We start from the raw sequence: 26,000 nt of genomic DNA, 5'->3' as shown, positions 1-26,000 counted from the left end.
AGTAATTATTAAAAGTAAATAAATAAATAAAATAATGATCCCAACATCATTCCTATACAGATGCAATAGAAATTTTATGTAAAATTATATCATATATATTTTAAAAATAAATTTATTTATTTATTTATATTTTTGGCTGCATTGGGTCTTCGTTGCTGTGTGTGGGCTTTCTCTAGTTGCGGTGAGCGGGGGCTACTCTTCGTTGCGGTGCACGGGCTTCTCATTTCAGTGGCTTCTCTTGTTGTGGAGCAAGGGCCCTAGAGTGCATGGATTTCAGTAATTGTGGCACGCGGGCTCAGTAGTTGTGGCTTGCGGGTTCTAGAGCGCAGGCTCAGTAGTTGTGGCGCACAGGCTTAGTTGCTCTGCGGCATGTGGGATCTTCCTGGACCAGGGCTCAAACCCACGTCTCCTGCGTTGGCAGGCGGATTCTTAACCACTGCGCCACCAGGTAAGCCGATATATTTTGTATGATGTTTCTCAAACTAGATGGTTGACAAATTACTAAGGCGAGGGTCAGGAAAGACCTAGATATGATTTCTCAAATTGGTCTGTGGAGCATGATTGGACATTACACAGATCAAGGTTCTGATGTTTAGAAAGAATTTGTAGAGTGTAGTAGTTATCCTTTATTGCAGATTAAGAGCAGATTTATGTGTTATAAACATTCAGCTGGACAATGGGTAGGAAAAAATTAATTGAAATTGGCACTGAAACAGGGGAGGTGACAGAATGCATAGTCACTACAATTCTGCATTTCCCCCCCTCAGTATTGGGCTAAGGATATCCTTATAGTAAATGGAATATGCATATGGATTCCACATGAAGGTAGAAGAAATTCCAAATTCATTCATCTGGGTAAAATAAAAAAAGCAAGTCTGCATATTTTGATTCAGAAAGGTGTCCAAATTATACTGTGAAATGAAGAAAGCAGAGTTTAAGAAATCAAGATGAACAGTATGAGCCTGCATACCTACAATAAAATGTGTTTGTATATGTCTAGTTTAGGAAATTATTTTACAGTGGTTACCTCTGGGGAGTGGAATGGGACATATTTTTCTTTCCTTCTTTCTGCTTGTATTTTGTGCTTGTTTTTTATACTTTTTAACTTAAAAAGGTAAATTATCATTCCAATCAAAGCGTATTAGTTTTAGACATCCTTTGTTTTCACTACTAGATGACACACTTCCAATCAAAAGCACAGAACTGTGCAACTAGGGATTATCATACTAAGTGGAGTAAATCAGAAAGAGAAAGACAAATACCATATGATATAACTTATATGTGGAATCTAAAATATGGCACAGATGAATCTATCTACAAAACAGAAACAGACTCACAGACATAGAGAACACACTTGTGGTTGCCAAGGCGGGGGTTGGGGGATGGCGGGTGAGAGATGGATTGGGAGTGTGGGATTAGCAGATGTAAACTATTATATACAGGATGGATAAACAACAAGGTCCTACTGTATAGCACAGGGAACTATATTCAATATCCTGTGATAAACCATAATGGGAAAGAATATGAAAAAATAATGTCTAGGGCTTCCCTGGTGGCTCAGTGGTTAAGAATCTGCCTGCCAATGCAGGGGACGCGGGTTCGTGCCCCGGTCCGGGAGGATCCCACGTGCCGCGGAGCAGCTGGGCCCGTGAGCCATGGCCGCTGAGCCTGTGCGTCCGGAGCCTGTACTGCGCAACGGGAGAGGTCACAACAGTGAGAGGCCCGCGTACCGCAAAAAAAAAAAAAATAAAAATAAAAATATATATATATATATATAATGTCTATATAATGTAAAAAAAAATGAGATAATACCTACTCCATCGGGATGATCATGAGCATTACATGAAATAACCTGGCCAAGGACCAAGCAAGAAGCAAACTTTCAATGCATAGTAGCAATTAACAGGATAATAATTATTACTGCAATTGTTTACAAGAGAACCACTTACACACACACACACACACACACACACACACACAAGCACAGAACTGGAAGTGTTCATTATTACCCAATTGGGTGGTTACTTAAGGGGACCACTTACTTAGACGGGAACCACTGGTGTAGACTAGTCCTTCACCTGCCATGATTGCATTTACTCCAATTCTAGCCAGACCTCTAGGACTCTTAAAAATCATATCCCATTCTCAATTAAGTGAATGAGCAGAGCATAGGGGACCACTGATTTGGGGCTGAGTGTAGGAAGGGTGTGTGGGGAGAAGCAGTGGGCCGTGGGTCGTGGATGCAGGGTGACAGGGATGGGGAGGGCCAGTTGTGCTCTGGTCTCGCCTCTTCCCCTTTCCTTTGCCCTCCGTCCTTGGCTCCACTTCCTTCTCAGGCTCAGATTTCTACTAAGGAGCACCTGTCAGGTGGGGGCCTTATGATCAGTTTTCTTTAAGGTTAAGATTCACAATTCTATTGTAAATTTCCCCACTGCCATTGGCCCATCCTATCTACTGGCTCCCTTCTTTTTCTCTCAGAAGGTGTTTCCAAGAACCCAGACCCTTCTTCTGCCCACTCCCCGACCCGTATGAAACCTCTGGGCTCAGAGGCGATTTCTGCCTGGTCAGAGAGATAGGACTATGGAGTCAGGGCATTCGTACGCTCGCAGTAGGAAATGAGCCACGGAAGACACAAAGTGATATGCAGTAACGTCTCAACTTTTATTGGCCTCTTGCTCCCCAGGGCACCCTGCTTCTGCTGACTCAATGCCTCAGAACTTTGGTGTCTGAGGTCTCAGACACCACTTTGCCGTCCACGAACTTCAGGGTGGTGGTCTTCTGGATGGTTTGCATGGAGTTGCAGCTGTCCACGGCGTCAGCAAGACTGTAACAGAAGACAAAGCCCCAGTTATAACAGCACCGCAGAGAAAAGAGAAACAAGGAAAATGGAGAAAAGAAGGCTCCCGATCCCCGCCTGCATGTCCCAGTGCCCCTTCGCTGCTTCCTCCATAAAAGGAAAACTGAAGGCCAAATTCCACCTGTGCTCCAAGAACGGCTAGGAGCAATATTTAGTCTATTCTCTTCTCGGGGCACGCTCAGAGCACCAGCGCAGTGCTCAGTGGGTACCAATGAACAGGCACATGGGGGGTTTACAAAAGCTCAGGCTTTGGGGAGAAGTGGTAGCTTGACCCCAGCTTATACAGGTAGGAGGAGAGCCCCACTCACCTGAAGTCCTCCCCATCTTCCAGGAGGCGGCGGTAGGTGTTGATCTCAGCCTCTAGCTTGACCTTGATGTTCAGCAGGGCCTCGTACTCCTGGGTCTGGCGTTGCCCCTCCGCCCGGGTCTCGGCCAGCTCCGACTCCAGGTGCAGGAGGACACCATTGAGCTGCTCCATCTGCATGGCATAGCGGGCCTCCACTTCCCTCAGGCTGTTCTCCAGGCTGGCCTTCTGCAGGGGCATAGGGAGAGGGTCGGGTGAGACAGGGTGGAGGGAGAGTCTCTGCAGCTTTCAGCCCTCTTTGAAACTTTGAGTGCCTACTGTTTGCCAGGTACTAGGGTAGTGAGTAGAAGCGGTGGGAAATACAGAGAGAAACAACTCTTTCTGAGCGAAAAGGCATTGAGGGCTCTCACCAGATTTCTCATGGAGTCCAGATCGATCTCCAGGGACTGGAGAGTGCGTCTCAGTTCCGTGAGTGTCATCTCAGCAGCTCCTATCTCAGCGGTCTTCGAGGTGACCACTGTGGTGCTCTCCTCAATCTGCGGGGGGGATATAGTCCTCAGGTCCCTCCTTCTGTCGGCCTCCCTCCCGCACCCTCGTGCCTCTTGTGCTTAGCCTGGCATCCATCCCTCTCCCTCGTGTACCTGCTGGGACCAGTACTTGTCCAGCTCCTCTCGGTTCTTCTGAGCCAGCTCGTCATACTGGGCCCGGATGTCTGCCATGATCTTGCCGAGATCCTGAGCTTTGGGGGCATCCAACTCCACGGTCAACCCAGAGTTGGCAATCTGGTTTTGTAGACCCTTTACTTCCTAAAGGAGAAAGGGACAAAAGCGAGGAGGTGCTCAGGGTCAGAGCTCCAGGAAGCCTCTTCACCTGTGACTGCCTCTTCCAGGAAGCCTACGGGATCAGTTGGAGAACAGAACAGGGGAATCTCTTGACTTTGCTCTCTGGGCGTTGCCAGTTCTGGGCCTTCTACTCCAGATGGCTAAAATGCCAGCTGTCAACGCCATGCTTGTTACTCACAGGTGGTGGTTTCTCTCTCCTCCCTTCACCCTGTCCCTCCATCTACAAACCTGCTCCTTGTACCTTCCTCCCTCACCTCCTCCATCAGGTCTCACTTCTGCTGCTAGCTGTTTCCACTGTGGTCCTCATCTCATCCTCTCACCCATGGCCTTTTGACCTCATCACACTCTAATTCAGGCGACCCACCGAGCGTGGCAACAGTCTGATGAAGAAGCACTCAGGCTGGTAGTTCTAAACTCCCCTGCAAGGCGGCTTGCAGGCGGCCTGCTCCGTCTAGTCCCCGGCCCAGACTCATCTTGGTCCCTTGGTTCCTGGCTTGGCCAGGGTCCCCTGCTTGCCTCCTCGTGGTTCTTCTTCATGAACAGCAGCTCCTCCTTGAGAGCCTCGATCTCAGTCTCCAGCTGCAGCCGGGTGACATTGGTGTCATCAATGACCTTGCGGAGCCCGTGGATGTCAGTCTCCACAGACTGGCGCATGGCCAGCTCTGTCTCATACCTGTGGGAGTGGAGGTGATTGGAAGGGCCCCGTCTCTGATCCTGAACCTTCTCAACCCATGCCACCTACTAAGAGCAGCCCCATGCCCACTGCAAACCAGCCACCTGATTCACAAATCAGGCAGTAATCCTCTGAGCACTGTTCCTGGCACTTGGGGGACAGTGTTCTTACACTGGGTTACGTGAAGAATAAACTGATGGAGCCTCACTCTCATCCACCCAGCTCTACCCACAGCTGAACAAGATCCCCCTAACGGACCCCAGCTTCCTAGCCCCCAGCCTTACTTGACTCTGAAGTCATCAGCAGCAAGACGGGCATTATCAATCTGCAGAACGATGCGGGCATTGTCCACAGAACTTGCAAAAATCTGGGGGGATTGTAGAGAGAGGTCGCTCCATGAATGGGAAGTCAGTGATGGGGTGGGCTGAGTGTGTGGAGGGTGTCATGTGTCTCAGCGAAAAAACCTTCCTAGTCCTTGGAATAACCAGAGGCTTTCCTTGTATACCTATCCCCTTCTACCTGTGCCCCCTCACACTGTTCCCTCCTTTCCTGGAGTCTCAAATCCCAGCGTTCCCAGTCTCCTGCTGCCCTTCCTTCTAGGCCTCTGTTGGCTGGCCAGCCCGGAAGTGAGCAGTTACTAAACCGCCCTCTCCCTGGCCCTCTCCCAGCATTTTTCCTAGTGCACCTGCTCCGCATACCCCCGCCCCACCGGTGGGCCTCCTCTTTACTCCCAGATGACTCAGCCTTATAGCCACATCTGCTTAACCCCTCCAATTGTCCCCTCTCCACCAGAAGCCAGAGTATCTGGGCCCTCTTTATTGAGCCTTGTTTCACTTCCCTCTATGCTGTCCACTCCTCTGCGAAGCTCCCCCCTCCTCTTCCCACTCTGTCCTGGGGAAGGGCGCCCTCCTGTGCCCATTCACCACCCTTGGGGTCCCTGTGACCAGGGGCGATGTCTATGGAAATTAGGGGCATTCCTAACCTTCTGCGGGTGGAGTTGGGGGCGGGGCGGGAGATAGACAAGGGGAAGGAGTGCGTGCACCCCACCCTACTAAAATTCCTATCCTTGGGGGAGGGAGAGGAAGAGGGGAGTGGATAACTGGAGGGTCAAACGTGGCTGGGAGTTGGGGCTGCTCCCTCCATGCCCCCTTACCTGAAGCCTCAGGTCCTCGATGGTCTTCAAGTAGTGCCCCCAGTCTCTGACCTGGGGTCCCTTCTTCTCCAGGTGTTCCCGGATTTTGCTCTCCAGTCTCCTATTATCGGCCTCCAGGCTCCTCACATTCTCCAGGTAGGAGGCCAGGCGGTCATTCAGGTCTTGCATGGTCTCCTTCTCGCCCTGGATGCCCCCTACACCCACCAGACCCCCGGCCATCCCGGCGCCCAGGTTCCCGGACCCCCAGCCGCCCCGGACGCTGGTGGAGCGGGACACGGAGATCCGGGAGCCCGAGCCCCCGGCGCCTGCATAGACGCTGGCAGCGCTGCTGACCGGTCGGACCCCGTGGCCAGGTGACTGCGCGGAGCCCAGGGACCGGTAGCTGGAGAAGGTGGACTGGGCGCTGAAGCTCATGTTTGTTCCGCGAGGAAAGAGCGAGGCCAGGACTCAGGTGCTGGGCCGTGGAGAGTGTGAGGTCCGCAACTCAAGTTATAGCTCTCAGGGAGGGGGTGGGTGGGAACCCGCCCCCCGACAGGCCCCGCCTCCGCCACCAGAGTCGCCGCGGAAGCGCGGAAGCCTGCGCCACAGGTGGACCGCGGGGACTCCGCGCCTCAGGTTCCTGACCCTCTCCAGCCTTTCCCCGCCCCCTCAGCACCGTCCTGCTAAGGTCACCCTCCAGCCCCCAGGGTGGCGGTGAGTGAGTGGGGCCGGGACAGCCGTGGGCAGCAGGTGAAGTTGGCTCTGGCAGCTGGGACTTCAGGGCAGGAAATGACGTCATGGTACCCCCCCTCCCCCAGGTAGGGGAGGTACAGGCCTGGTTGAGAATTTGGGGGATGAGTGTTGGGGTCGGGTGTGAGTCTCCGTCGTTGTCCTCAGCTGCAGCCCAAGTTCCCACCTGCAGGGGGCATCTTGGGGAATCCCGGAACCCTAGGAGTCCTGGGGAAGAAAAGTTGGGGGCTGGAGAAGAGGAAGAGAAACGCGATTCTGAGCCTCAAGTCTGCTGGTTTACACTCGACCGCCCCACACACTTGGTTCCCAATCGTGACCTCCTGCACTTGTTCCCTAGCACACACTCAGCCCCTATCCTATGCACGTGTATCGTCAATTACTCACAGAAACGCTTACTCACCAATTACGTTCACTCTGAACCTTCCCACTCCCTCCCCATCCCTCAGCCCACTGCCGCTGAGGCCTGGCCTTCCTCGAGCACTCTGTGGTTTGAACAGGAGTCCTCACCTCTACACACCTCCGAATCAGCCTTACCCACACCCTGGGTAAACAAATATTTCTGAGCACTTCCAGTTCGACAAATATTTGTTGGGCACCTACTGTGCATCAGGCCCTGTTCTAGTTGCTGGGAGAGCAGCAGTGGAAAGAGACCAATAATCCCTCATGGAGACTGCCATGTGTCCCATTTGTTATGGGGCCTGAGAGGACAGACACGCACACCTCCAAACATTCTGGCTGAGACTCAGCACTGGTGGCCAGCCCTTTCTCCCTCCTTACTAGGACTGTTCGGCAGGCCCCCTCCTTCCCCTGCCTCTCCTCCAAAGGCTCTCTGGATCCCAAGCCTGTCCCCAGGGGGCTGCCTCCTCCAGGAAGCTTATGTCAGGATATGGGTGAGAAGGATGGACGTAGGGAAGTTCCCCCTGCTCCCTTCACCCCTGAAGCTGGATGGTGACCCTCTGCTGAATGAGCTGGAGGAATCCTGAGGTACTGGGCGTTCAAGTCTGTTGCCACCAGCAGCTCATTTGTCTGGCAGGGCCTGGCATTACACACCTGTCTGTGCTCTTTGCTCTGGGGAGGATCTATCGATTCTTATCGAGCTGCCATCTGAACTGAAGAGGTGAAGGCAGATGGGAGAGGAGGAATGGGAAGAGGAGGGGCCCCAGGAGTAGCTAGGTCAACGGACCAGACAGAGGGGAGGCACTGCTCAGATGAGGGGCTTGGCCCTGGATCATCCCAGGCCTGGCACCTTCTGGTGAGGAAAGCCCCTCAGCACCCAAAGGGAGCTGGCTAGGAGCAGGTCAGGGTGGGAGCTGGCCAGGGGAGGGTCAGGGCCTGCTGAAGGTCAAAAGGCAAATGGGATGCAAATTAGCATACAAATGAATGCCCACTAGTTTTGCATGGAGGATTTCTGGGAGCTTAGAAGTGCCCGTCAGTCAAAGGGGTTTCTCCTGCTTTCACCTGCACATTCCCCCATGAAGTTCCAGGATTGTCATGTTGTGCAGAATTGCACAATAAGGTGTAGAGGTTACAGATGTGATGTATTGCCTTTGCTGTTTTTGCTAAACTTGAAGTCAGACAATCTGTGGGCTTTGCCAGCTGTGTGACCTTGGGGAAGTCACTTAATTCTGCATTTCAGTTTCTTCACTGGTAAAAAGAGAAGAAAGCCTGTCCAGTCTATCTCCTTGGGTGGTAATTGATATGAATGTTAATTATTACTCATTTATTCACTGAACAAATGCTAATTACTTACTGGGGAGTAAATCTCCAGGAGGGCAGCTGTGAGGGGGTCAGTGTAATTGTAAAGATGTCTGCATGATATAAGGACTCTTTCTAAGTCACTTAACACCCCTAGGGGACTTTGAATTCCAACAGGGATCAGGCCCAGATCTAAGGATTCTTATCTAAACTCCTTTCCAGGTCTTTCTCTGACTCCTGCCCCACTCCAACTGCTTGGGACATTTTGGGGCCTGGGGAGGGAGGCACTGTCTGGGGCTGGAGGAGGAGAGCTGCCAGCCAGGTCTTATCTCCCATAGCTGATGTTAGTGGCCACATTCCTGACCTCTTGCAGCACCGGGGCAAATACCGACCTCAGGTTTCCAGCACCAGCTGCCCTTTTCCACCACATCCAGATTCCTCTGTGATTCAGGGCCTTTTCACTCTTCTGAGAGCCTCTGGGAGAGCTGGGGAGGGGGTGTGAGGGGGGAGTTTCGGGCCCCCAGGTTCCCAGCACTGGGGCTCTGGGGTGGTGGTGGGATGGGCGATGGTGAGGCCGGTCCCTGGAGTAGGAGGAACAGGAAGGGTCCCGGTGAGAGGCCGGAACAAAGACAGATGAGAAGGCGAGTGGAGTAAAGGAGCTCAGCAGAGGGGGGTCCTGAAGGAGGGGAAATGGTCCCCCACCCCCATCCTGCCCTGTGTTCCGGTGTCCTGCTGAGGGGGAGCTGGGAACCTGAGAGACAGGTTTAACTACTGAGTAAACTCCGAGATGACCCTGATAAGAGGGGGCGGGTCAGCTCTTTCCTCCCCCTTCCCTACACTCTCCCTTGGAGAGCTGGAGCCACAGCCCTGGGAGAACTAGATAGTGGGGAGATTAAGGGATTGGGGGATCATGGGGGCCTGGAGCCCTTTAGGCTTTGCTTTATCATTTAGTCTGTAAATTTTGTACCCAACCCTGAGGAGGGGGGTGTTTAGAATAGCAACTGAAGTGTGACGGTTGGGATCTATAGACCAGACAGCAGGGGGCGGGGGAGGGCGGGGGCGGGAGTCGGATTCTCACCATCATCTCCAAGGATTGAAGGATTGAGAACGACTCCGGAAAGGGCCTTCCAAAGGTGTGAGTGTCTTGGGGGCAGTGAGAGGTCTTTTTAGTGGGAACAGTAGGGGGCAGCAAGGCGGGTGAGAGGTTGGCCTGGGAGGCTCCCCTCAGCTCCCCTCAGTGCAGGGCCCAGCGTGCCAGCGGACCTCCCACAGGAGGACCCCAAGGGCTACTGAATTAGGGGCAGAGCCTCCGAGGAAGAGAACACACAGAGGGAGGAAAGGGGCGAGACCCAAGGGAAGGGAGTCTGGGTTCTGGGTGGGAATTCCTCTTGCTCAGCCCTGAGTCTGGCATGTAGCGGGAGCTCCATAAATGATTTTGATTTAAACAATTAATGAAAAGGGGGGCCGAGGAGTGTGGTTAGGTAGGCTGTGGAGGCAGGTGGGATGATGGGGGTGGCAGCTGGGTTGGGAGCGAGGCCCAGTCTGAATCCCTCAAGACTTTTGGGAATGTCCCTGCCCCATTTGGAGAACCTGGACCTGCCTGTCTAGTGTAGACTGGGGGAGGGGTTCTGGGGCCAGGTCCTTTCCCCCAGGGTTGGGAAGGTCAAAGAATGCTCTGGTACTTTTATACCATTGCTTCAGCTGGGCTTGTATCCTGGGTTATTTTCCAGGGATAAAGGAAGGAAAGATCATGAAGAACATGTAGCTGCCCAGGAATCTCCAGCGATAAAGCTCAGAGAGGGTTCCAGGAAATCTGGCCCTTCCAGAGTCCCCTCAGCTCCCTGGAGTCCCCTGCAGTCTCCTCTGGCAAAGCCAGCTCTCACCCACCAGGCGTGGCCTCTCCTATTCTTATGACCCCTTCCCCTTCCCCCATCTGACCCTGGTACTCCTGGTCCCTCCTCTGGTACAGCCCCGTTACCTCAATGCCATCCCCCAGCCCATCACCTCTTTCCAATCTGCCAAGAGGTGTGTGGCGCACAGGGATGAGTGTGGCACTTGGTGTCAAAAGACCTGGGTTCAAGGTCCCACTGCTGGCTGGGTGACCTTGGGCAAATTTACTTGCCTTGGTCTCCTCAGCTGTAGAATAAGGATAATAGTTACATCTACTCCGAGAGCTTTCATGAGAACCAAATGAGACAATCTGCCTGGAAGGGCTTTGACAGCTGAAGAAGTCAGTTCATTTCCTCTCTTGTCTGGTTTGCCGCCATCTACTCTTTGCCTTCCCAGGTCCCTTATTTTGCTCTCACTACCCTCTAGCCTTGTGCTCCCTCCTCATCACTATTTCTTTACTTTCAATTTGGGCACAGGGCAGGGGCAGCTAAAACTGAGACTATGGAAAAGGGGGCGAAATGCAAAAGTAGAGTGGCTGAAAACCCATCTCAAAATCATCCCATCAATGGCCACGTCTCTACCAGTCCCTCTCCTTTTGGCTTTGAACTCGGCAGATCTACTAGCAATGTCTGGGGAAACTGTCCTGTGAGCAGCTAGACAGGCAAGGCTACAGCTCGAGAGAGGCATGGGGTATGGAATGCAGCTTGTGGAGCCAAGGCTAGCCCTCAGGGCCTTGGCAAAAACTGGACAAAGTCAGCCTCCTCCTTGTCTCCTTGGCCTGTGCACTGACCGACCTGCACAGGCAGATGCGGTAGCCCTGTCTGGAGCCATCCCCCTAGAGGATCTGGGGGAAAGCCTGGTGTGGATGAGATGGCCTAAGGAAAAAGATCAGACAAAAAAAGTGGGCAGAATCTGCATAGAGGGACCCAAGGCAAGAAGAGGAGGAAGAGACAGAGGGAAAAGAGAGGAGAGAGGAGAGGAGGTCCAGACTCCTGCCAGCTCCCAAAAGAGACCAGGAGAGAGGGCTGTCATGAAAGCCAAGGAGAAGAAATTTCAAGGAGGGGCAGATGAACACAGAGATCAAGGAGGCTGTGGAGAAGCAGAGCACTTCCAGTAAAGTGATGGAGACCAAAGCCAGATGCTGAAAGGCCAAGGAGTCAGTGGTTAGTGCTAAGTGGAAGCAGAATGTAAACTTTTCTTTTACGAAGTTTGGGGGAATGCCCTCGCAGTCCAGTGGTTAGGACTCTGCGCCCTCACGGCTGAGGGTTCGGGTTCAGTCCTTGTGGTCCAGTGGTTAGGACTCCATGCTTCCACTGCTGGGAGCATGGGTTCGATCCCCGGTCGGGGAACTAACATCCTGAAAGCCGCATGGCATGGCAAAGAAAAAAAATTAAAAATTAAAAAAAAAGGTTTGTCAGGGAAGGAAAGGAGAAAATGGGGTGATACCCTGTTGTAGGGAGCAAGGTTGATGGAAGGTGTCCTCAGGATGATACTGTTTAGCCAGGCTGATCAGTGATTAAACAAGCAATGACCACGGAGTGAGGTTGGTGCTGGGCCAGGGCAAGTCCAGGGCCCAATGGAAGCCCATAGCAGCAACTGCTAACCCAGCCTAAGAGCCTGGGGAAGTGACATTTCAGTGGAAACCTGAAGAGTGCTAGTACTAGTAGGTGGCAGACCTGGGATTTGTCATACATAACCTCTACATGCTTCTGCCTCTACCAATGGGAAGAGCAGGACAGAGGCAGAAGGAGCCTGCAGCACGCGTGATGAGGTAACATGGTGTACCCGTGGTGCATGAGGCTATGTGAATGGTTCTGAGGTCCCAGTGAAGGTCACACAGCATGGCTCCATGATGAGACCAACCACATGAGAATCTGTATCCTGGGGGAATCTCTTGCTGAGAGATGAGCGGGAGGGAGTGGTGGAAACTCAGAGGCAAAGGAATCTAGATTTACAACATTGTTGAAATAGACTCTTGGGGTGGGTTGAGTGGGAAAGCAAAGACAACCAGAAGAACTCAGAGGAAAAGGAGTCCAGGGCTTGGGAGCTGATATGATGGATGGCAGTCTAGAAAACAAGGGAGCACGAGATGTGGCATGTCAGAGAGGGGATTGTCGGAGTTTGGGGTCAGAGCAGACGATATCATTTAAGGGTGGCTGAAATCATGGAGTTAAGGATCTTAAGGAAAAGAAAGGATAGGAAAAGAGCATAGATTTTGGAGTCAGGCAGATCTGAGTCTGTGTTCTAGCTCTGTTGTTTGCCTGCTGAGTGACCTCGTTCAAGTCGGGTGCCCAAGTTAGTAAGCTTCTCTGAGCTACAGTTTCCTCATCTGTTGTTGCAGGAATTAAATGTGCATGATAGGGCCTGGAGCATAGCAGTGCTCCCCTGCCTTCTTCTGCTGCAATAATCATCAGCATGGAGGTTCAAGTCTCTCAGTTTAGTTCAGTTCTACAGTGAGCTGGGGATACAGAGATAAATAAAAATAAACAATAATAATCAAGGAGATGATTATTAGAGGGGAAGATAACCAGACCAAAAAAATACAGTGTGATAGGTGCTATGGAAAGTTCTAAAGTAGTTTCAGAGGAGGGAATAATTCATCCATTCATTAACAATTTGTAAGGGAGCTGTTATGTGCCAGCCATGTTCTAGGCTCTGGGGATACAGCAAAGAAAAGCCAGATAAGGTTGTTGTTCTTGCGGAGCTCACATTTTAGGTGGAAGGGTTGGGATCGTGGAGAACCTCAAGAAGGAGGGAATGCTCTGGCAGAGCTTCAAGAAAATGAACAAGAACTTGTTAGAGAGACAAGGGGGTCAAGGAGAAGTCTTTGCAGATAGAACGGTATTGTGATCTGTTACAGTATCCAACAGAGTCCCCTCCTCTGAGTTTCAGATATGTATCTCCTGCCCATCACTGGATATTGTCCCCAGTTGGAGTTTTCAAAGAAATCTTTTTTATTTAAAATTTTCTTTTGGCTGTGCCGTGCAGCTTGTGGGATCTTAGTTCCCAGACCAGGGGTTGAACCTGTATCCTTGGTGGTGAAAGAGTGATCTCCTAACCACTGGACTGCTGGGGAATTCCCAAAGAAGTCAAGCTTATTAGATGTAAGGCTGGATCTTCCTGCATCTTTTTTTTTTTTCTTTAAAAAAATTCAGATTTATTGAGGTACAATTTGCATAGAGAAATGTTCACTCTTTTCAGGGATACGGTTCAGTGGGTTTGGACAGATGGATACAGTTGTAGACCTGCCACCATAAACCAAGATAGAAAACATTTAATCACCTCAGAAAGTCCTATTGCATTCCTTCATAGTCAGTCTCCCTCACCCACCCCCAGCTCTGGCAGCCATCAATCTGCCCCAATGATTTTTCCTTTTTCGGAATGCCACGTAGATTGAATCATAGACTACGTTACCTTTTGTCTCTGGCTTCTGTCACTTAGCATAATGCTTTTGCGTTTCACCCATGTTATTGCATGTATCAGCACTTCGTTCCTCTTTATTGCTGTATAGTATTCTACTGTATGGCGGTATCACAATTAGTTTATTCATTCACCAGTACGTGGGTATTTGAGTTGTTTCCAGTTTTTAGTAATTATGAATAAAGATGTTATAAACATTTGTGCACAGTTCTTTGTGTGGATATAAGTTTTCATTTTTCTTGGATAAAATAGCTAGGAATGGGATGATGTGTTGTATGATAAATATATGTTTAACTTTATAAGAAACTGCTAAACTGTTTTTCAGTTGAAGTTTAGTTAATTTATAATATTGTGTTCAAACTATTTTCTAAAGTAACTGTACCATTTTGCATTCCCACCACTAATGTATGAGGGTTCCAATTGCTCTTCACCCTCACCAGCACTTTCTATTGTTTTTCTTTTTTTAAATTATAGCTTTACTGGTGGGTGCATAGTAATATCTCATTGTCGTTTTTTTTTTTTTTTTTTTATCATTGTCGTTTTAATTTGTATTTTCGTAATGACTAACGATGTTGAGCAACTTTTTTATGTGCTTTTGTTGCCATCTGTATCTCTTCTTTGATGAAGTGTCAGTGCAAATCTTTTGCCCATTAAAAAATATTGGGTTGTCCATAAAAAAACGAAAAGACAACCTATGGAATGGGAGAAAACATTTGCAAATGATAAGACAGAAAAGGGCTTAATCTCCAAAATATACAAACAGCTCATACAACTCAAGAAAAAAACAAATAACCCAATCAAAAAATGGACAGAAGACCTTAATAGATATTTCTCCAAAGAAGACATACAGATAGCCAGGAGACACATGAAAAGATGCTCAACATCACTAATTATTAGAGAAATGCGGCTCAAAACTACAATGAGGTACCATCTCACACTGGTCAGAATGGCCATCATTAAAAAGTCTACAAATAACAAATGCTGGAGAGGATGTGGAGAAAAGGGAGCCCTCCTACACTGTTGGTGGGAGTGTAAGTTGGTGCAGCCACAACAGAAAACAGTGTGGAGGTTCCTCAGAAAACTAAAAATAGAACTACCATATGATCCAGCAATCCCACTCCTGGGCATATAACCAGACAAAACTGTAATTCAAAAAGACATGTACCCCTATGTTCATAGCAGCACTATTCACAATAGCCAAAACATGGAAACAACCTAAACGTCCATCAACAGATGAATGGATAAAGATGTGGTACATATGCACAATGGAATACTACTCAGCCATAAAAAAGAACGAAATAATTACCATTTGCAGCAACATGGATGAAACTAGAGATTATCATACTGAGTGAAGTAAGTCAGAAAGAGAAAGACAAATACTGTATGATATCACTTATATGTGGAATCTAAAATATGGCAAAATGAACCTATTTACAAAACAGAAACAGGCTCACAGACATAGAGAACAGACTTGTGGTTGCCAAGGGGGTAGGGGGCTGGGGGAGGGAAGGACTGGGAGTGTTGGATTAGCAGATATAAACTATTACATATAGGATGGATAAACAAGGTTCTACTGTATAGCACAGGGAACTATTTTCAATCTCCTGTGATAAACCATAATGGAAAAGAATATATAAAAAAAGAATGTCTCTATGTATATAACTGAGTCACTTTGCTGTATAGCAGAGACTGGCACAACATTGTAAATATACTATACTTCAATAAAAAAATTAAATTAAAAAATATTGGGTTGTCTTTTTTATTATTTATTTATGAGAGTTTTAAAAAATATATCTAGATTTAAGTTTTTCATCATATATGTGATTTACAACTATTTTCTTCCAGTCTGTAGTTGTCTTTCCATTTTCTTAATGGTGTCTCTTGTGGAGAAGCTATTGGTTTTGAAGAAGTCCATTTTATCAAGTTTTTAGTTTAAGGATCATGCCCTGGTGCTGTATTTGAGAAATCTTTGCTTATGTGAAAGTCACAAAGATTTTTTTCTGTTTTCTTCTAGAAGATTTATGGTTTTAGATTTTTTTTGTTTGTTTGTTAATCGTTTATTTATCATGAGAAACTGTTCCTTAGCCCAGATATTAGTAGTGCATAGTTCAGGAACACAGGTGACAAACTTCCATGGAACTCAACCCAAACTTCCATGGAACTCAATTCTTTATATTCCAAAATCACTTTGCACTCTGAAAGATACCAGCCTTCCTCATCTCCTCAAAATCTTTTATGGAATCATAAGTTTTGTAGAAATCTGCATATGCCTTCTTTCTTGGTTCAGTCATAGCAAACTTACAGAAAGCTGCAACTCCCAAGGGGACAAAGAATGCTCCAACAATATGAAATCGCAGACGCTTGGCCAGAAGGCCACGCATCTGAGGTTTTGTCAAAGAACTGGAAGCCATGGTAGTTTTTCTCCTTGACAGCGGACTATTTCAAGGTCACGCAATCAAGAACACTCCAGCAGGTCCCACAGGGCCCACTTTGTGACCCGGACCTGAAGGCCGCGGCGCGCGGGCCAGCCTCCCGACTTTCGGCGAGCGCGGCCCGGGCAGGGGCCTATGGTTCTAGATTTTACATTTTGGCCTAAGATTCATTTGAGTTAATGTGTTTGGCAAATATTTTCTCCCAATCTGTGGCTTACTTTTGTATTTTCTTTCTTTTTTTTAATAAATTTATTTTTTGGCTGCGTTGGGTTTTCGTTGCTGGGTGAGGGCTTTCTCTAGTTGGGTCCAGCGGGGTCTACTCTTGGTTGTGGTGTGTGGGCTTCTCATTGCGGTGGCTGCTCTTGTTGCGGAGCATGGGCTCTAGGCGCAGGCTCAGTAGTTGTGGCGCACGGGCTTAGGTGCTCCATGGCTTGTGGGATCTTCGCGGACCAGGGCTTGAACCTGTGTCCCCTGCATTGGCAGGTGGATTCTTAACCACTGTGCCACCAAGGAAGTCCCTACTTTTGTATTTTCTTAACAGTGTCATTAGAATAGATGACATTTTTAATTTTGGTAAAATTCCATTGTCAAATTTTTCTTTAATGGTTTATTTTTGTGTGTGTGTGTTCTAAGAAATCTTTACCTAACCTAAGATCACTAAGTTTTTTTTCTTATGTTTTCTTCTAGAAGTTGTATATTTTTAGGTTTTTTGTTTTGAGTTGATTCTTGTCTATGACATGAAGTATGGGTTGAGGTTAACTTCTTTTTTTGCATGCGGATGTCCAATTGTTCCAGCACTATTTGTCGAAAAGACTATCTTTTCTGCAATGATTTACCTTGGTACCATCGTGTGAGTCTATTTCTGAGCTCTTACGTTCCACTGATGTATATATCTATCCTTATGTTAATACCCCACTGTCTTGATTACTATAGCTTTATGGTAAGTCTTGAAACCAGGTAGTGTGAGTTCTTCAACTTTCTTCTTTTTCAAAATTGTTTTGGCTAGTCTAGGCCCTTTGTTTTTTTATATAAATTTTTAGAATCAGTTTGTCAATCTCTAAATGAAAGCTTACTGGAATTTTGATTGGGACTGCATTAAATGCATGAACTTTGTATATCTCACCATTCTAGATCTTCTTTAATTTCTTTCATTAATGTTTTGTGGTTTTCAGCACACACATCTTGCACTTGTTTTGTTTGATTGGAAGGTATTTTATGTTTTAAGTCTGATTGTTAATGATATTGTGTTTTCAATTTCAGTATCCAATTGTTCATTACTAGTATACAGAAATATGATTGATTTTGTATATTGATCATTTAGCCTGCAACTTTGCTAAACTCTCTTACACCAGTAGCTTTTTTTTTTTTCTTTTTTCTTTTTTTTGCGGTGCGCGGACCTCTCACTGTTGTGGCCTCTCCCGTTGCGGAGCACAGGCTCCGGATGCGCAGACTCAGCGGCCATGGCTTAGGGGCCCAGCTGCTCCGCGGCACGTGGGATCTTCCCGGACCGGGGCACGAACCCGTGTCCCCTGCATTGGCAGGCAGGCGGACTCCCAACCACTGCGCCACCAGGGAAGCCCACCAGTAGCTTTTTTGTAGATTGAAACCTTTTACATAGAATATCATTTCATTTGTGAATAAAGGCAGCTTTATTTCTTCTTTTCCAATCTGTATGCCTTACTTTCTTTTTCTTGACTTACTGCACTAGCTAACACGTCCATTACAATGTTAAATAGAAGTGGTGAGGCAGCAAATACCTTTGCTTTAGTCCTGATCTTGTGGGGAGAACATTCATTCTTTCACTATTAAAAATTATGTTAGCCCTAAGTTTTTTGTAAATGTTCTTCATCAGGTCAAAGAAATTCCCTTCTATTCATAGTTTGCTGAGAGTTTTTCTTTTCTTTTTTTTTAGATTTTTTTAATGTGGACCATTTTTAAAGTCTTTATTGAGTTTGCTGCAATATTGTTTCTGTTTTATGTTTTGTTTTTTTTGCCCCGAGGCATGTGGGATCTTAGCTCCCCAACCAGGGATTGAACCCACACCCCCTGCACCGGAAGGTGAAGTCTTAACCACTGGACCACCAGGAAAGTCCCAAGAGAGTTCTTAATCATAAATGGATGTTGAACTTTGTTAAATGTTTTTTCTGCATCAATTGAGATGGACATATGATTTTTCTTATTTAGTCTATGAATAAAATGAATTACATTAATTGATTTTAAATATTCAACCAATCTGCCATACCAGGGAGAAATCCTATTTGATTATGATCTATTGTTCTTCTTATCTGTTGTTGGATTTGATTTGTTGATATTTTGGTAAGGGTTTTGAATTAATGTTCATGGAGGATATTGATCTATATTTTTCTTGTATTGTGTTTTTTTTTTTTTTTTTTTTTTTTTGCGGTACGCAGGCCTCTCACTGTTGTGGCCTCTCCTGCTGCGGAGCACAGGCTCCGGATATGCAGGCTCAGCAGCCATGGCTCACGGGCCCAGTCGCTCCGCCGCATGTGGGATCTTCCCGGACCGGGGCACGAACCCATGTTCCCTGCATCGGCAGGCGGACTCTCAACCACTGCGCCACCAGGGAAGCCCTTTACTGATTTTCTATTTGTCTTATTAATTATTGAGAAAGGAATATTGATGCCTCCAAGCATAATTTTGGATTAATCTACTTTCCTTTCAGTTCTTTTAATTTCTATTTTATGTTTTTTTCAAATTAATTAATTAATTAATTTGGCTGCGCCGTGATTTAGCCGTGGCACGCGGGATTTTTGTTGCTGAGTGTGAGCTCTTAGATGCGGCATGTGGGCTCTTAGTTGTGGCATGCGGGCTCTTAGTTGCAGCATGTGGGATCTAGTTCCCTGACTAGAGATCGAACCCAGGCACCCTGCACTGGGAGCTTGGAGTCTTAGCCACTGGACAACCAGGGAAGTCCCTCTATTTTATGTTTTTAAAAACTCTGTTGTTGGGTGCATACACATTTAGGATTCTTATAGCTTCCTGATGAATTGGCCCCTTTGTCATTCTGCAATGTCCCTCCATATCCCAGATATATTCTTTGTTTTGAAGTCCATTTTGTCTGATATTCGTGTGACCTTCTTCTAATTTCCCCCTTCTCATGGAATGGCATCACCATCCAAAGAGGTGTCTAGGGCAAAAACTGGGTTGTCATCCTTGACACTTCCCACCCTCCACCACCATATCAGCCCATTATCAAATCTTGTCCATTTACCTCCTAAATGACTCTTGAATCTTTCAGCTCCTCTCTAGCTCTATAATCATCACCCTAGTCTAAGTTATCGTTATCTCTTGCTTAGCCTACTCTCTTAGTTTACTGATGTCCTTGAATCCACTTTGGTCTAATGTGCTCTCCACATGGCAAGCAGGCACGATTAAAAAAAACACACACAAATGAAGTCACCCCTCTAAAGCTAATTAGATCTAACTAGGTCCAATTATTCTTAGGGTAAAGACCCCAAGTCTTAAAGTGGCTGATGAAGCCCTGCATGGTCTGGCCCTCTCAACCTCTGCAGCCTCCCTCTGTACCTTTTCTCCCTCTTAATATGGCTACACTGACCTTCTTTCTGTTTGTGGAACATGTTGTACTCCTGCTTACCCAGGGCCTTTGCACATGCAATTCTCTATAACTAGATCACTCTCTTCTCCTTTTTCAGCCTTTTCTATTAATTTACTCATCTCTCATATCTCAGTTCAAGTATTGCTTCCTCAGCGAAGTTTCCCTAACTCCTTCAAATTTAGGTCAGGTTGCTCTACAATATACTCTCTTAGGATTGTGTTCCTCTCGTTAAAATAATGTATAGCAGTTTATATTTACATTTTCATGAGTGTGATTATTAGGTTACTATCATTCTCTCCAACTAGATTATAAGCTCCAGGGGCCATGTCTATTTTGCTCACCCTTGTGTCCTTAGTGCCTGCACTTATTAGGTGCTCAATAAATACTTGTCGAATATGTAAAGAGTCAATGGGTAGCAGAGAAAAGGAAGAGGCAGAAGATGAAATGGGAAAGGTTGCTGAGGGCTGGGTCAAGGAGGACCTTGCAGGCCTTGTAGAGTTTTTCCTTCCTTGCTTCTCAATTCTATTTTGCACCAGATACATCAGGAAATGTGCTATGATCACATGTGCCAAGGTACCACCCACGTCTGCAGGGGGTTGGGCTCTGAGCCTCTATTATAACAAGTTCCCTAGGGATGCACCAGTGGCTGTGGGCTACTGGGATGACATTGAAGCTTGAAGAAGGGAAGTGTCATGGTCAGAATTGCATTTTGGCAAGACCATTCTAGCTGTATGTCTTGGAAAGACAGGAAGGGACAAGACTGGAGATTACTGCCATCATCTAGGCAAGTGACATGAATGCCTGGACTAGGGGAGAATCAGTGGAAAAACAGGGAAGAAAATAGACTCAAGGGAAATTTAGAAGTTAGAAGTTAGGTCTTGGTGTCTAATTGGATATAAGGGGAAAGAACAAGGAAGAATAGCAACCACAATAATTAACAATTACTGAGTACCTATGATGTGCCAGGCATGAGCCTATGTGCTTTACACATATCACATTATTTAGGCTCATAACAACCATGTGAGGCAGGTTATAGTACCATCCCCGGGGCTTCAGGTGACTCCTAGCTTTCTCGCTTTGGAGGCAGTGAGGCTGTCCACCAGGTAATGATTATGAGAGGAAGGAAGGCCAGAAGGGTGGTGTTAGACAATGACTTCTGTTTGGAACCTACTGACTTTGCGACTTGGGTGAGACATCCAGGTGGCAATTGGAAATATGGGTCTGAAACTCTCCTGAGAGTTGGGAGATGTGGGTCCAAGAGCCATCATCCCTGGGAGTGGATGGGATTGTTCAGAAGAGGTTAAGGCACCCGTCCCAGGGCTACTAACTTTCAAGGCCGAGGTTCTTAATCTGGCCTCTGTGATGGTTTCCTGAGTACATGAATCCCTTGAGGCATATGAGAGATGCTGGCAATCTGTGATGGTGCCTTAGAGTCTCAAAAGTGTGCATGGTCCACCAAAAAGATTAAGGGCTATGGATACAAGTGGTGGGTAGATGAAGAGGATTCAGGAGTGAATCAGTAGCGTCCAGTCCAATATTGCAGGGAGGTCAGATAAGAGAAAGCTTGAAAAGGTCGACCAGATTCGGCTCTTAGTTGATCACGGGTGGTTTTAAATTTCCATGGCTGGTGGCTGGGGTGGGAGTAGGTAGGATGAGGTGAAAATTGAGAACAAACATGACCTCTTTATTGGGAAGAGGAGAGAGGGGGGTCAAGGGTCAAGGGTAATTTCCCTCCCTCCTTCCCTCTCTCCCTCCCTCCCTTCTTTCCTTCCTTTCTTCCTTGCTTTTTTAAAGTAGAAAAGCCCTTGAGCAGGGATACAGGTAGAGGGGAAAAGTCCCTCCAGGGATGGGGCTGGGGGGAGCAGGACCAGAGAGAGATGGTCCTTGATGCAGCGAGGTTCTGAGGGGATAGAGTTCAGAGTGCAGGTGGCGGGCCTGGCTCTGAGCACAGTGAGGGACACCTCCATCTCCAAGAGGGAGGAAAGGGTGGGGAGGGATACAGACAACGGATGAGGGGGGCATTGTTAAGGATGGTGGTGGCAGCCATGAGGGCCCCTTTGGGTACCAAGAGTTTACGATTCTGGTGACTAGCAGAGGGGAAAGAGTGATGGTGCATCTGGTCTCACACTAGCTGAGGAGACACTGTCTTTTCCTTAGCCTGGACACCCTCCTCCTTATGTTTGGCCTTGTCCTCCTCCAGGAAGCCTTCCTTGACTGATAACTCCATTCTGCCCCTTCCCAGCAGCTGCCTCAGCTCCCTGTTCCCTCTTTGTCTCAGCACAGAGGCCAAGAGCTCCCCTTGGTTCAGTGTCTGCCTGTCTGTCTGTCTCTGGTCTCCAGAGAGAAGGCTCAAGGAAGGAGGTGAGGAGGGGATGGGAGCATTTGTGTATCTGTAAAATGGGTGGCTACTTCCTCAGGACGTTCCCTCCCCAGCTCTCAAGACAGGCTGTGCCCACAAGGGGGTGTTCAGCCAGAGAAGGCCTGCTTCACATGATCTGGGCAAACAGCCCAATTGGCAGGCTGTCAGCAGGGCCCTCACCTTTGCTCCCTGCTCAAATGGCCCTGGCCTCCGTTGCCATGGTTGCCCCTTAGTTTGGGGTAAACAGAGCTCTCCCTCTCCCTATCCAGACACCTAAGTGTCTCTCTGGGGAGGGGTTGGAATTTCCAGCGTCCAGGTATCCCTCACCCTGCTTCCCAGAAGGCACAAGGATGGTGAGTCACAGCATTTAGGCCCCTTTCCACCCAGTCACTGCTCTCTGGCTGGCCCTGAGGCTCCCTTCTGCTCCACCTGTGTCCTGTGAGAATTGGGGAGGGATAGGGAGAGGGCTGGAACTCACTGTCAAGCTGGGTGGTGGGTATAGGGAAGAGCCTTCCTGTCTTCCTTTGGGCTGTTTCTCCTGGGGCCTAGATCCAATCCCTGGAATCAGTGAGAACGATTACAGCTTCTGTCCTCGTTTCTCCTGGATCCTTAGGGCCTAGGGTGAGAGAGAGGAGAAGATAGAAATAACAAATGTGAAGGAGAAGAATACGGATCAGAGTGGAGAAGATGATTCATCTGGATAGAAGTGAATCTTAGAACCATCCTTCCTTCCTTCATTCATTCATTCTGTGAATCAAACAAATTCCCGTGCTGGGTACTGAGGGAAACAGAAACATGTAAGACACAAGCCTGCTTTTGAGGAGGTGCCTTGGTGCTGGTGTGAGGGCCCTGGATTTGGAAACTGGGGACCCTGGTATGAGCCCTAACTACCACTTGATGGACAAGTCACTTCTCTAAGCCTTGGGTTCCTCATCTGTAAATAAGGATAATGATACTTAACTCCCAAGGTTATTGTGCGGATCAAATGAGATGAACATTGACCACTGCCTCATTTGCCGGTGTTGGATGCCTGTGGCTCAAGTTTGCAGTCAGGGCGGAGCGCTCAGACAAATATGACCCAGCCCAGGGTGTAACGAGGCCAGTTCTTGGGGTCTCTGTGGGAGAGGCCACTTCCCACAGCGGTGACGGCGGCAGGGAGGTGCTGCTGGGTGGTTTTCGTTCAGTAAATGTTTGCAGAGTGCACACGGTGCGCTGCAAGGGTAACTGTAGGCAGGATGGGCAGAACCCCGGGGCTGGGGCAGGGAGGCAGCTAGTGCCAGGCAGGAAAGCTCAGCTCCATCATCGTGAGGAGCTTGACCTTTACTCTGGAGGCAAAGGGAAGTGCTCAGCTGGGGAGTGACAGGATCCAAGTGGTGTTCATAGAAGATCAGTCTGCCTGGGCCCTGGGGGAAAACACCTTGGAGCAAAGTAAAGCGAGTCCATCGTGGAGGTAGAGGGGGGCGCTGGGCCAGAGGGAGACAGCGTACATGTCTAGGAGCCTCAGGCGGGCAGTGAGGTCACCTCCCCTGCAACTCTGCAGGGAGGGGGGCATTCACAGCAGCACGTCTCTTTCTCTGGGGGCCCTTCTCACTTGCCTGCGAGAAGGAGGGAGGGAACATCACAGGGAGGTGGAGAATTTCTCGGGAACACTGCCCCCTTCCGCCTCCTCCCTCCACGGGACCCAGGGCCTGGCTCAGAGGTGGGAGGGGGAGAGGGGGACAGGATCGGGGTCCCATCTGGGTCCCTTCTGGGTCCTGCTCCTGTCCTCTAAGAGAGAGGGTGAGTCAACTGCGGTTTTTAAAGCTGGAGAAGTAGTTCATGGTGGCAGAGAGATCGAAACCCCACAGGTCACAAGAACTTCACTGTCTTGAACCCCAGAGAGCTACCTGGAATACGGTGCTGTCCAGCCCCGGGACATAACTTTCTTGGGAGGGAAATTTCTGGCCGGGGGGAGCTGGTTGATAGGAATCGAGGCCCTCAGCCTTTGGTGGTACCAGTGATCCTGGCCCCCCTTAGCTCCCACCTCATTTCCGGATGGACCACCCACGCTGGGGTGACTCAGGTATGCGGCTCAGGCCCGAAATCCTCCCAACCCGCTGGGCTGACTCAGCCTGAGCTCCCGGGAATGGTGAGATCGTTCCCCCAGCTCTCCCGAGGTGGGCAGATAAGGTTTACGGCTCATTATCTGTGAGATGGTGGGCTGTGCAGACATACCTGCAACTGCATTCCTCCTGGGCCTGACCCTGCCTTACACAGTCTTTTCCAGGAATTTCAGGCGTCTGAGCACCATTTATTTTCAGAAACCTGCTTCTCAGCACCTCCTCCCCCGGAGGGGGTCTCCTCCCACCCAGGCCTCGCCGCCTTGCTCTTGTCCCCCTGAGGCCTGCCGCTCCCACTCTCCTCTGGGCCTTGGCTTCTGGGCCGGCCTGCCCCACTCGAGGTCCGAGTGAAAAGAGATCCAGCACAGCTCCTTTTGCAAAGAAGCATATCCCCTTCCCTTTTCCCTCATTTCTACTACTACTCCTTGCCTTAGCCGGTCCTTCCTTCAGTCTAGCCTTTTCTCCCTTTCAATTCTTAAATTAAACTTCCACTTAATTTAATACTTATTTTCATTTTATATCCAGGTCACATTTTCTACATTAAAATATAACCATATAATAACTATAAATGGAGTATAACGTTTTAACATCGTGACCCACTATATTGTACACCTGTAACATATGATATTGTACAGCAACTATACTTCAATTAAAAAAGACTGTGGATATTGACACAAATTTTGGATTTGGGGAAAAAATATATATATATTCATGCTGACTTCCCCCACCCCCTACACCCTCAGAGAAAAAAGTGAACTTTACACACCTTGAAAGATGGGATGCACAGAGAAAGATGGAATTGCACCCAAGTAACAAAGAACACAAAGAGACCCAATCGTAGACATGTCAGAAGCTCATAGGTGACAGCTCAGGGCTTGAGGGCTTGCAGCAGGAAGGAGGAGGCATGAAAAGGCTAAAGTTTTGAAATGCTATCGCTGGTGCCACATTGAAAGGGAGAAAAGGCTAGACAGAAGGGAGGACTGGCTAATCCAAGGAACAGAATAATAGGAGTAGAGATGAGTGAAGAGGGAAGGGGGACTGCTCCTTTGAAAGGAATGCATTCCTTAAAGGAGCTGATGCTGTTTTGTTCATGGGTTGGTATCCAGTGAGGTAGACTCTGGAGAGCAGGTGAGGGTGGACTTATCATAGGAGCCCTTTAATGGAGGAGAGGGAGGTAAAAGACAGGGGGAAGGGTGAATTCTTGGAGAAGAGTTTATCGTTTTCACCCATCACAGCAATAGTCCTATATGGGGACTGCACAGGGGCAAAGAAAATCCCTTGCAAATATTATCATCATATAATTGATTTTATAGAGGAGAGAACAAAAGCTGTTCAAATCAAATCAGTGTGATATCAAGCTTAATGCTTTCCCCAAGACATTGCAATCACTTTGGGAAGTTCAAAGTTCTAAAAATGGAATGAATTTAAATGTCATTAATAATAAAATGTAATTTCAAGGAATTTTAGAAATAAATGGGACTGTTCCTTCACTGTACAGATGAGACAGCTGTAGCTCTGAGAGGGGATGTGACCTGTCCAAGGTCACACAGCAATTTAGAGACTGAGTTGAGAGGAGAGCACAGGTTATTTGATTCCCCAGTTTTTGTTTTCCTGCTAGTCCGTATTGTTCCAAGAATTGCTGAAAACAATTCTCAAAAAGAAAATGAATTCTCACGACAAAACCTAGAGCACTTTGGAGGTGGTGATAGGAATTTGCAGAAGTGAAAGGGCTTGAGGGTGTGTCAACTCACAGGATTCGTGGGAAGTGTGGGGAGCCAGGAAGTCAGCTGGCCAGTGAGCCAGCTTTCAGCTGTCCTGGGATTCCTAGGCCTCCCCAGATCAGCAGGGCAACTTCTGCAGGCCTTCTGGAAGTCATCTTCCTTTATCAGAGGTGCTGGCTGATGTGAGTCAAAGCTTTCATGCTGGCCTGGAGAATTTGCCTTCCTATCTCCAGCGTCTTTCAGTCTGTG

General features: G+C 48.1%; 2 protein-coding genes across 2 annotated transcripts; both read right to left on the bottom strand.

Annotated features, from left to right (window-relative positions):
- Positions 1 to 2,652: 2,652 nt before the first annotated feature.
- Positions 2,653 to 6,554, bottom strand: KRT18 (keratin 18). Its single transcript, XM_004274284.4, has 7 exons — positions 5,830 to 6,554; positions 4,961 to 5,043; positions 4,520 to 4,676; positions 3,803 to 3,967; positions 3,572 to 3,697; positions 3,166 to 3,389; positions 2,653 to 2,824 (listed from the first exon to the last, which is right to left on the bottom strand). Exons 1-7 carry the CDS (start codon positions 6,241 to 6,243, stop codon positions 2,704 to 2,706), a joined length of 1,290 nt encoding a protein of 429 aa, XP_004274332.1. The 5' UTR covers positions 6,244 to 6,554; the 3' UTR covers positions 2,653 to 2,703.
- Positions 6,555 to 15,733: 9,179 nt separating this feature from the next.
- LOC117202988 (cytochrome c oxidase subunit 6C-like) lies at positions 15,734 to 16,005 on the bottom strand. The gene has a single exon (XM_033436213.2). The coding sequence runs from the start codon at positions 15,972 to 15,974 to the stop codon at positions 15,747 to 15,749; it is 228 nt and encodes a 75-aa protein (XP_033292104.1). The 5' UTR covers positions 15,975 to 16,005; the 3' UTR covers positions 15,734 to 15,746.
- Between the last annotated feature and the right edge of the window lie 9,995 nt (positions 16,006 to 26,000).

This window comes from Orcinus orca, chromosome 11 (assembly GCF_937001465.1).
Source record: "Orcinus orca chromosome 11, mOrcOrc1.1, whole genome shotgun sequence".
In the NCBI taxonomy this organism is placed as follows: domain Eukaryota; kingdom Metazoa; phylum Chordata; class Mammalia; order Artiodactyla; family Delphinidae; genus Orcinus; species Orcinus orca.
The sequence above is the reverse complement of the archived record's forward strand: the minus strand, read 5'-3'. Positions and strand labels throughout refer to the sequence as shown.

Excerpts from the sequence above, each read along its gene's own strand:
- KRT18 (XM_004274284.4), bottom strand. The coding sequence starts at position 6,243 with ATGAGCTTCAGCGCCCAGTCCACCTTCTCCAGCTACCGGTCCCTGGGC. Across the intron at positions 3,698-3,802 it reads ACAAGTACTGGTCCCAGCAG|ATTGAGGAGAGCACCACAGT; the intron begins GTACACGAGGGA and ends TCCCCCCCGCAG. Across the intron at positions 2,825-3,165 it reads GAAGATGGGGAGGACTTCAG|TCTTGCTGACGCCGTGGACA; the intron begins GTGAGTGGGGCT and ends CTTCTGTTACAG.
- LOC117202988 (XM_033436213.2), bottom strand. The coding sequence starts at position 15,974 with ATGGCTTCCAGTTCTTTGACAAAACCTCAGATGCGTGGCCTTCTGGCC.